The sequence below is a fragment of the Malus domestica genome, chromosome 15 (genome assembly GCF_042453785.1).
Source record: "Malus domestica chromosome 15, GDT2T_hap1".
Taxonomy (NCBI): Eukaryota; Viridiplantae; Streptophyta; class Magnoliopsida; order Rosales; family Rosaceae; genus Malus; species Malus domestica.
This window is the reverse complement of record NC_091675.1, coordinates 5,382,473-5,394,523: the sequence shown is the minus strand read 5'-3', so window position 1 is coordinate 5,394,523 and position 12,051 is coordinate 5,382,473. Positions and strand designations below refer to the sequence as shown.

The 12,051-nt window shown below is 38.4% G+C and overlaps 1 protein-coding gene across 1 annotated transcript; it reads left to right on the top strand.

Annotated features, from left to right (window-relative positions):
• The first annotated feature begins 9,445 nt into the window (after positions 1-9,445).
• Positions 9,446-11,182, top strand: LOC114821774 (subtilisin-like protease SBT3). Its single transcript, XM_070814713.1, has 3 exons — positions 9,446-10,043; positions 10,128-10,427; positions 10,530-11,182. The coding sequence occupies exons 1-3, from the start codon at positions 9,446-9,448 to the stop codon at positions 11,180-11,182; spliced, it is 1,551 nt and encodes a 516-aa protein (XP_070670814.1).
• Positions 11,183-12,051: the final 869 nt, after the last annotated feature.

Here is a 12,051-nt window from a genome sequence, read left to right as displayed (position 1 = left end):
ATATTATTTATTACATGATTGCTGACACTCCACGAAAACTTTCACTATTGCTAATGGAGTAATAAAGTTGAAAGTGGAGCTTACCGGGTATCTTTGCTTAAAATGAATACCTCCCAACTTTTGCTTTAAACCTTCCCCACAAACAGCATGATATCTTTACTTTCTCTTTTGTATTTTATTTGCTGAAAGTGGATGTGAGTCGGCAGTCGAAAATATACAGGCTAGTTCGCACGATGTCTTTATATCACACACACTAGGAACAACATTACAAGCTACATAATAGATGTTCACGCGCTGCTTAATTCTTTTATAATATCATTAGTCTTTGTATCTTATTAATGGTTTATCACATGACTATTTCCCATAACAGGTGACAAGTCTGACCAAATTGGATATCAACAACTTGAATAAAAATATAATATATATATATATATGTATATATATTATTCATCGCCTAGTGACACATATTTAACCCAAGTACATGCGCAATATTTATTTATGGTCTAGAATATTGTGACTGCCTTTAAACTATGTCACTTATACAACATGTGATTTATCAAACAACTGAATAAATCATTTATTTATGATTATATATATATATATATATATATATATATATATATATATATATATATACACATATATTTAGGCAATACCTAATATATATTGTTGATTTATGCAACATGTCATTTATCACACAACATAATAAATTATTTATTTATAGAAGGCACATAGTGCAATATTTTGCCTTGACAAACTTTGTCAATTTGATTTGTTCATTATACGGTCGTACTTATATTGTCATTTATTGTTAGGAATTATTGAGCAACTAGATCCACTGATCAACATTGTTGCTGATTAAAGAAGTCTACCAACTTATAGACTGATGAGCCACGTGCTCATGGTGATCTCTTGTCTGACCGGACACCTACTTGCTCGGACATTCGCTTATTGGGACACCTATGTGCCTGGACACAACTTGATGACCCTACATATAGCCCCGACTTAAAGACCTGACATGCGGACCCGATCTGCGGATCTGACACATAGACCCAATATGCGAACCCGACAAGCAGACTCAAGTCATGTTGAGAATCAACTCATATTGAGTGCATGTCGACATAAAGTAGATACTTGCAATGAGGAATACCACGAGCCGAGCCGTCTCGCAGCGAGCATAGCCTCTAACTGAGCCGCCTCACAACGAGCATCACCTCCAGCCGAACAAACGACTCTAGCCGAGCAGCCTCGCAACGAGCATCGCCTCCAGCCGAGCAGTCTCGTAACGCGTCATACCTCTAGCCGAGTATTTCTTTATGTTGAGCATTACCTTGGGTTGAGTATTGGTTCAAGACATCTAGCCACTTCAGCCCGTACATGGATTGGATTTGAAGTCTCCAGCCAAAAGACTCTCTTGATTGAAGACTTGGGGGACTACTGTTGGTACCACACATATTGGGCCTCAGACTTTGATACATTGGGCCTCATTACCCAGCTCATATGATTATGTAAAAAAAGGAGCCCCTTATTCTATAAAAGGGGACTCCTCCCCCCTCACAAGGGAGACTCTAGGAACCCAACAGAGGGCAATACCTTCACATACACAACAACACTCTCTTTCTCTAGGGGACTCCCCCTCATCTTTGTAATCCATACATACAGTCAGAGAAATACAATCAGTGTGGACGTGGCCCAAACATTGGGGTGAACCACGATACATCTTGTGTTATTTAGATTCTTGCAGATTCACGGTCGGATTTACGTTGTTCCAAGACCTCCGGTTTTGTGCATCAACAGATCGAACACGAAGTAAAAGTGAATGAATTATGCAAGATTAATATATGGAAGCACTAGGACATCAGGTTCCTCATTCTCAATCCCATCTAATCTTGTTATTCATATTAACATCAAATTATTCCCATGTTGCTAGCAATTATCCCTTGATTCGTCAATATTTCCTGTCAAAATATACTAACCATGTTTCTAACTATCTACACATGCTATGTCTAGCCACAGACATAGATAACCGAAACCCTTTACGCTCAATGGACAATTACACGATACTACACAAATCATAACCAGTATGTCTACTCAATTATGTAATTCATGGTAATTGTTATGAGAAGCAATCTATTAAACTCAACCTGTCAATCATAATTTAGTTCTTCACACAAATAATGGCCAGTTATTTGATAACGACGACGCACAATAACAATTACTCAATTACTCAACATGGAAAATATCTGAGATTAATATATAATAACGAGAATTATATGTTCATGATAAGAGTACACCCTAGTCCTAGCAAAAGAACTTAGTTCATGATCAAACTAATAACAAACATGGATGAATTCAACGACATGGGATAAATCCTAAACTCAAACTTTGTATTTGAGTGTGTATATGCGCTGGGAAAAACTTGGAGCCTCTCCCAAAAATCCTTGCGGTGCTAGGTTCTCCACCTTTCTTGCGGCACACCTTTTAGGCTCTCCAAAAACAAAACTCTCCTTATTCTCCCCCCATCTGCCTCTTAATACGGGGATTAAAAACCTTCTCATTCTTGGAAAAGTCCAACGCCACTTTTTATGAAGCCCAAATTGGATTTAATTTGATAAAGCCCAAATTCCAGCACAACTATCACATAACAGCAGTCCACTTCGTTATTCCTGCATACTTTCTTTATAATTCTTCTTAAAAAACCACACTTATCTCCGACTATTATTTCTACAAAACTCACACAAAACACATCAAACTTACCAATTTAATATAAAATCATGACCAAATAATAAGTAAAAGAGGTATAAAAAATGCATATAATATCACCCTAACAAATACCCCCAAACCTATCTTTTGCTAGTCCTCGAGCAAAACATAAAACAAAAATAAGAAACTAACTAAAACAAGTCTAACTAAGCCCACTTTCACTGGCGAAATGATTGCACTGAGCATGTGCAACAAGCCTTTAAACCCCTAGGTGTCCCTAGTAGGAGGAGTTGTGTCTTCTGAGGGTTTACCAGTTACGCTACCCACAAACGTTTTACTGAAAACCAAAGGTGTTACAGTTATCACTTCCATCAATTAATGAAAACCAATGCATGCCAATCACACTTCCAAAACTAAAGTTATGCCCTTATAAGTCAATGCATCACAATGAAAAGTATGTAGCCAACATCCCAAGCACTCAGGCTTAAAAACATCCACACTTGGTGTGTGTACAAATTCGCCTCGACCCTAAGCCTCACTAGATATCACTCAATTTTCTTACAGAACCTAGGCTTTCTCTCTTAACAAGCATATGTGATGATTTTATGCAAAATGAATCAATATATAATCACATATGATCTACATTGAAAAACAACCATTTCTAAAAATAGATCTCATGAAAGGAATCGAATACTGAAAACATAGGTATCAACCTTCACCAAATAAGCTAGACTTCCCCATAAATCCGTTAGGTCTTTGAAACGGTTGTAACGTAAGGCTAGGTATTTGGGTTAAGAAAGAAAGGATAAGGAAAAACAAGAACTTGAGAAACACCAAGACTTTTCGTATGTAGTTAGGTTGGCACCCCTTTGAACCTTGATGTACAATTTGTGGCGTCCAGGACTCATGTTATATGAATGGTACAATTTCTCTTCTTTTTTTTTTCTTTTTTTTTTTAAATAACTACAAGAAATAATAATAAGACACATGGTACCTGGGTACACGCCACTACTTTGATGTAGAACTCAACCTTGATTTCTTTTGGTATCACCTTGGTATCTCTCAAGCTATATGGTATGGCTAATATAAGGTAGAGTGGATAAGAATTTATGTGGGTGATGAAAGAAAAGGCTAAGTGTTTGGCTTCAATGAGGTTAATGGAGCACACAAAAGGGTAGGAAATAGGCCTTTAGTAGTGGAAAACATGCATGGCCTAACATTGTTTCTATAGTTCCGTCTAACCCTTTGGCAAAAATACCCAACATATATTAATGTTCTTTAGTACCCAATGCAAACTGATGTTAATAAGATCATAAAATTTAAAGAAAGAAATTGAAAAGTGTTTAAGAGTAGAAACAAATAAACCCTCTCAAGAAAAGCATAGGCTCAACAACTCACATGGGTAGTCTCCACTATTTCTCCACATCATCCAAACATGGACAGTTTGTCCACCAAAGTAGTTGAGACATGGCAAAATGAATGGTAAAAAGAATGTGAAGCACAAACCTTCTAGGCAACCCTTTAGCAAAGGAAGAAAAATTTAGCAAGACATATACATCGCCATTAATAGATTAAAGTGATAACCTTAACAACTTATGTTTCCAAGCTCTTATTGTTTCCAACAAATTCTAACACCCAATCCCAAAATTAATTCCCACTCATCCCTTAAAATTTAAAACACAATTCATCACATAAAGATGTATAAATAAAAGCATGGAAGAAAATGAGATAAGGGAATAGAATACACCTATTTTTGGGCATCATGGAAGAAGGAATGGCTTTAAAAATAATGAATTTCGAGCCAAAGTTGTTGCCGTCATCATAGGATAAAAATCTGCAAAAATAAGCAAAACCGACTTTTAGTGACAAAAAACATTCCCAGAAACCGTCTCTAAAAGTATGAAGCCTTTTGTGACAGAGAAAATCTTTGAAGATCGTCACTAAAGCTTTATTATGACAGAAAATCTGCATAAATTTTGCAGCAATTTTACATGTTTATTTTCACTTTTTGAGCTTCTAAACCTCCCAATTCACAATGTAGGTCGAATTTCTCCCCCAAACCTATTCCAAAACATCATATTAAATATTCTAAACATGTTGGCATCATCAAATTAACTTGAAAAACATCCAACATTAATTTAGGTAGCTAAGTTGATTATGACCAAAATATGAACTCAAAGTGCAATTTTGCAATTTCTTTGGCATATAACAACAAAACCACTCCAAACACGTTTGAAATGACAAACTAAATATGGTCAAATCATCATGTGGGTGAAGAAATCAATATTATTAAAAGTAAATTGTAGCAATGGTCCCTCAACTTTAATCAAATTGAAGAAATGATCCCTCAACTAAAAATTCATTACCATTGGTCCCTCAACTTATCAAAATATGTAGCTATAGTCATTTTCATCAATTTCGTCAAAATTTTGTCACAATAAATTATGTTGGAATAACAATTTATAAAATTAGGGTCCCTCAACTCATCAAAGTGTGTAATTATGGTCTTTTTCATCAACTATGTCAAAAATTTTGTCAAAACAAGTTATGTTGGAATGACGATTGCTACAATTGGGTTAAAGTTAAGAGACAATTTCTCCAGTTGAATTAAAGTTCAGAGACCAATGGTAATGAATTTTTAGTTGAGGGACCATAGCTGCACGTTTTGATGAGTTAAGGGACCAATGGTAATAGATTTTTAGTTGAGGGACCATTGCTCCAATTGAGTTAAAATTAAGGGACCATAGCTACAATTTACTCTATTATTAAACTTGGAACATAAAAACTTTAACTGTTGACCTTATAAACAAAAATTCAAATGAATCAACCAAACTAACAAAAAAACTAGTCTCTCCCCCAAAACCTAAACTACACATTGTCCTCAACGTAAAATCACAACAAAAAGATGCACAATGAGTAGTATGGGCAAGAAAGGAAGAAAATGCAAAACTAATTAACAAGGAAATGAACGACTGAACTTGGTTGGGCTGCCTCCCAACAAGCACTTAGTTTAAAATCCTCGGCCCAACTTGGCGTTGCAATCACTCGGGAGAAGCAAGGGTCACAACATTCGTGTTTCACTCAAAATTGGCACAAAGATACGGCTTCAACCGCTGTCCATTAACTTTGAATGTAGTATCCGTTGTATGATCACGAATTTCAATTGTTCCATACGGAAAAACTTGAATAACTGTAAAAAGACCAGACCATCATGTTCGCAACTTCCAAGGGAAGAGTTTCAACCGAGAATTAAACAAAAGAACTTGTTGGCCAATATAGAACTCACAATGAAGAATGTGTTGATCATGCCACTTTTTGGTACGTTCCTTGTTGATTTTAGCATTTTCATATGCATCATTCCGAAATTCTTCCATCTCATTCAATTGAAGAGCTTTTTTTTCTCCCGCTGCATCCATCTCAAAATTAAGCTTCTTCACTGCCCAAAAAGCTTTATGCTCCAATTCCACAGGTATATGACATAATTTTCCAAACACCAATCAATACGGAGACATGCCAATTGGAGTCTTGAATGCAGTCTGATATGCCCACAACGCATCATCCAACTTTGCAGCTCAATCTTTGCGTGAAAATCCTACAGTCTTCTCTAAAATCTACTTGATCTCTCGATTGGAAATATCAACATGCCCACTAGTTTGTGGGTGATAAGGTGTAGCAACCTTATGTGTGATTCCATATTTCGCCAAGAGAGCATTAAAGTGACGATTACAAAAGTGCTTGCCTCCATCACTAATAATCAAGTTTCTAAAAAACGCTAGGCACTAGTCGGGCGGCGGGCTAGCGCCTAGCGCCTAGGCGGATTTAGGTAAATTTCTTGTATATCTTGTAAATAAGTGCATATTGACACTTACAAAAAATTATACTTGTATGAAATTCATGGATAAGATAATAAAAGAATGATAAAATGCAAAAAGAGTATCCAACAAGTCCAAAATTTAAAAACACATTAAGCATATATGCCATATAACCATAGTGAGGAGTATTGTAAGATGACACATGTACAACAAGTTCACAATTTAAAACAACATAAAATGGAAAATAGAAGGAAAATAAGGAAATTTAGTAATGTAAGATACTTATCTTTAGTAATGTATAATTTGAGGATTTTTTTCTTGGTTAATTTTGTAACATTTACTTACCCCATATATATTAATCATAGTTGGACTTTGTTTTTAATTGGAAAAACAATTGGACCAGGTTTCCCTCATTAAAAATATAATTATTTTAGTCCTAAAAAACCACACACGTGGCAAAGTCAAACAAAAATTTCTCTTCCTACATAAATTTTCACTCTTCCCGTGAGCCCATGACACAAAAACCAAAAACCGTTATCTCTCCTCTCTCTCGCTCCCTCTCTTTTTCCAGAAATCTGTAGCAAGCAGCCATAGTTTCCGATGCATATGCAGATGCCAAATGCGGGGTGCGAGATGCGATGCAGGTGTTGGAAACTTGGAGTTGCAGATGCTACGAGAGTTCGAGGCGAGAGAGTTGCAGTCTTGTAAAGCCTTCGGTGGTGGCGAGAGTTGCAGAGCACCTTGTGCGACGGCAAGAATTTCAGACCGCCTAGAGCACCGCCTAGCGCCATCTAGACCGCCAGAGCGCCAAGCGGGTGCCTAGCGGCCGCCTAAGTCCCTATCGATTTTTTAAATGATTTTCCCCAAATCGCAGCAGGCTTCCACAACCGAACGCCTAGGCGCCGCCTTGAGCGTTTTTTAGAACACTGCTAATAATGGCGCACAAGGTGCCAAGGCGAGTGAAAATATGCTTCCAGAGAAAATGAAGAACAACCTTCGCATCATTAGTGGGTAAAGCAATTGCTTCAACCCATTTTGAAACATAATCCACAGCTACCAAGATGTACTAATTGCCATAAGATGATAGAAATGGTCCCATGAAGTCAATACCCCATACATCAAAAAGTTCAACTTCTAGAATATTATTCAACGGCATTTGATGTCTACTTGAGATATTTCCAACACATTGGCAGCGATCACGTGCAGAAACAAAAGTATGGGCATCCTTAAACAATGTAGGCCACCAAAAACCAGATTGTAGTACCTTTGGCAGGAGTCTTTGTAGCACCAAAATGACCACCACATGCTAGAGAATGGCAATGTCGCAAGATTTCCTTCATCTCGTCATTAGGAACACACCGTCTTATACATTGATCTGGACAATGCTTCCACAAATACGGCTCATCCCAATAATAATGTCTGACTAACGAAATGAATCTTTTCTTCTGTTGCCAAGTCAAATCAGGAGGCATGATATCTAAATAATTGACATAATCTGCATACCAATGAGTGACTGAAGATTTAATGGTAAAGAGTTGCTCGTCAGGGAATGTTTCAGAGATGGAAACTAAGTCATTATCACCTTCATGATGCACAATTCGAGAAAGATGATCTGCCACCACATTTTCAGACCCCTTTTTATCTCGTATCTCTAAATCAAACTCTTGTAGTAACAACACCTATCGAATCAACCGAGGCTTTACATCTTTCTTGGATAATAAATACTTCAAAGTTGAATGATCGGTGTAGACAATTACCTTTGAACCAATGAGATAAGAACATAATTTGTCTAAAGCAAAGATAACGGCTAGAAGATCTTTCTCGGTAGTGGCATAATTTAGTTGTGCGTCATTGAGAGTTCGACTAGCATAATAAATCACATGTAGGAGCTTGTCTCTCTGCTGACCCAAAACTGCTCCAATAGCATAGTCACTTGCATCACACATAATCTCAAAAGGTATATCCCAATCCGGTGCAACTATCACAGGGGTTGTCGTGAGCTTCATTTTCAACACATTGAACGCCTCAATACATGATGAATCGAATACAAACTCCGCGTCTTTAAGGAGCAAGTTACACAATAGTTTTGTAATTTTTGAGAAATCCTTAATAAAATGACGATAAAAACCAACATGACCAAGGAAACTTCGAACTCCTTTGATGGAAGTGGGTGGCGGTAACTTCGAAATTGTCTCAATTTTCGCCTTGTCTACTTCGATGCCTTCGACTGAAACTTTATGACCCAAAACAATCCCTTCTTTCACCATAAAGTAGCGTCCGTGGCTGAAGTAGTAAATCTCACGTTTTCATTGGAATCTCATTGTATAAAGTTTGTTCTCGCATGATTTCGCCAGTTTCCCTTGATGTCTTATGGTTGTAGTAAACCAAATTTCTTTTATCTTCTTATTACTGAAAATAGAGAACCTCAACTTGTAGTGTGTATTCTTTAATCATTCTCTTACTATAAGGCGAGAGAAGAGAGAAACGGTCATGTCGCTACACACTCTGTGATACGGTCATGTCGCTACACACTCTGTAATAGGTAAGTTTCTGTCGGTTTTGACATTAAGACGTGTATATTGGTTTTAAGAGACTTAGGTTAGAACTCCCAAGGATAGAACCAAAAAAAAAAAAAAAAAAAACAAAAACAAAAAAAACAGAAGGAAAATGCAGGCTATCAAGTCAGACAATGATGCCTGTCCAATCTCTCTTAAGTAGCATCGACATAAACCATTAGCCTTTTGTTTTATCTATTCAAGCCTTTTGTTTTGACATAGACAATATCGACCAGAAGTTTATTCTAAACTCGATCGGACCTTGAACATAACGTTTTGCGTTTAAACAAGGAAGGTCAACATCATTCGCTAATCAACAATGGTTCTTTTAAAGCTCGAAAATCGTCTATTATTTGCAAATCGATAACTAGAAAGATGGATTTGTCCAGCATGACCACACTTCTGTTGTTAACGCTGTTGCAGATCAACAATGCAGTATCGAATGTTGAGGAAATCCAGACGTACATCATTCACATGGATCATTCCCACAAACCCGAATCGTTCTTAACGCACGAAGCTTGGCACAAGTCCACCGTAAAGTCATTGTCGTCTTCGTCTCCTGCAGAAAACGGTGATGGCAGTGAAATGTTGCTGTACTCATACAGCCATGTCATGCATGGGTTCAGTGCAAGGCTCACTCCTTCTCAGCTGTCTAGATTGGAGAAATCCCCGGCTCATGTTGCCACGTATCCCGAGTTTTTTGGCAAGATGTTCACAACTCACGGCCCTAAGTTTCTTGGACTTAGGCAGAATCTCGGTTTATGGCCTAATGCCTCATTTGGCCAAGATGTGATCATAGGTATTCTTGATTCAGGAATTTGGCCAGAAAGTGAAAGTTTCGGCGATAAGGGAATGTCAGAGGTGCCATTAAGATGGAAAGGCGTGTGCGAGAATGGAACTGCATTTACCCCGTCTCTCTGCAACAAGAAGCTCATTGGTGCTCGATCTTTCAGCAAAGGGCACAAGGCTGCAGGTATACCGATTAGCAAAGAATATGACTAGGATTCACCCAGAGACTTCTCTGGTCACGCAACACACACATCATCGACAGCTGCAGGCAACCATGTGCTCAGCGCAAGTCATTTTGGATATGCAAAAGGCACGGCAAGAGGGGTGGCACCGCACTCACATGTTGCCATGTACAAGGTCTTGTGGGTGGCATATTCAAATAAGAGTGCAGCTAGTGATGTGCTTGCCTGGATGGATCAGGCAATTTCTGATGGTATTGATATCATGTCACTGTCTCTTGGCTTCGACTTCCTTCCTTACTACAATGATATCATTGCCATCGGTTCTCTTTCAGTAGTTGAGAAGGGAATTGTTGTCCTATGCGCTGCTGGGAATGATGGTCCTTCTCGTAACTCAACCTACAATGGAGCACCCTGAATCACGACAGTAGGAGCTGGCACACTTGATCGTACTTCCACTGCAACCTTGACTCTAGACAATGGATTCACAGTTGAAGGAGAATCATACTTCCCCAAAAGCGTTTACAGTGCTGATAAACCGTTGTACTACGGGAAAGACAGCGTGAGGAAATCAACATGCGATTTTGGGGCATTAGATCAGAAAGAAGTGGCTGAAAAAGTACTCTTCTGTGATAATCCCAGGGGAGGTGGCATTGATGGACAGCTGGAAGAGGTAAGAAACGCATTCACCATTCCTGCTTTAATTCTACCAATGGCAAAAGGCTATTTAATTAAAGAGTATGCAACAAGAGCCAATACAACTCAAGTTAAAACCCTTACCTTTGTAAACACCAATCTGGGGACAAAACCGGCATCGCAAGTGGCGTTTTTGTCTTCAAGAGGACCAGACCCCATCACCCCAAGAATTCTAAAACCCGACATAATTGCTCCCGGTGTTGATGTACTCGCTGCAGTTGCACCTAACAAGAGGTTCATGGAAGTAAACAACTATAATTTGGCGTCAGACTATCAACTAATATTAGGGACATCAATGGCAGCACCTCATGTTGCAGGAGCTGTAGCTCTCCTAAAGGCTGTTCACCACGAATGGAGCCCTGCTGCCATTCGATCAGCGATCATGACCACAGCATACAACCTCGACAACACTGGAAACACCATAAAAGTCTTGCTGCCACGCCTTTAGAGTTCGGTGCAGGCCATATCAACCCGAACAGAGCCATGAATCCTGGACTCGTCTATGACATGGATGTGCAGGACTATATCGAGTTTCTATGTGGCCTTGGATACACTACCAAGCAGATGAGCGCTGTTATCCGACGAAATCAATGGAGTTGCAGGCAACAACCTACTGAGCTAAACTACCCTTCTTTTATAGCCATCTTCAACGGCACAGACAACTCTCCGAAAGCAAAAAACTTCACTAGGGTTGTGACAAATGTGGGAGATGATGCATCAAGTTAATTTGCATATTTGGAGGTTCCTAAAGGAATGAAGATTGCAGTGGAACCTAGCACTCTATCATTCACTGGAAAGAATCAAGAACAAGGTTTCACGTTGAGAGTCGAGAATGATAGCAACGCTTCGAAGGTGACGTATGGCCATCTGAAATGGATTGATCAATATAATCACATAGTGTCTAGGGCTGGAAAAAAATCCCAAAAATCCCAAACCAAACCAAAAAAATCCCGATCCCAAACCAAAAAAATCCCAAACCAAAATTCCCGAAATTTTCGGGACGTAATCCCAAACCAAACCGAAAGTTTCGGTATGGGATTCGGTATTGCATTTCATTTTTTCGGTATTCCCATACCGAACCGAAAAAAAAAAATATATATATATATATAATTTTTTAATTATAAGAGAATTATTTCAACCGTTGATTATTTTGGATTTAATCTATGCCGTTGATTTGTTTTTAGGTCAGATCACATTTCAGTTCCTCCGTTCATTCGATCCCTCAAGAATCCAATCCTACGACCAATCCTATTCCTACCAGGCCTATTATCCCTACAATCACCCCCAACAATCCGACCACCAACAACAATACCAACA

Coding starts and splice junctions, on each gene's coding strand:
- LOC114821774 (XM_070814713.1), top strand. CDS start 9,446: ATGGATTTGTCCAGCATGACCACACTTCTGTTGTTAACGCTGTTGCAG. Junction 10,044..10,127: donor CAAAGGGCACAAGGCTGCAG/GTATACCGATTA, acceptor CGACAGCTGCAG/GCAACCATGTGCTCAGCGCA. Junction 10,428..10,529: donor TGGGAATGATGGTCCTTCTC/GTAACTCAACCT, acceptor ATGGATTCACAG/TTGAAGGAGAATCATACTTC.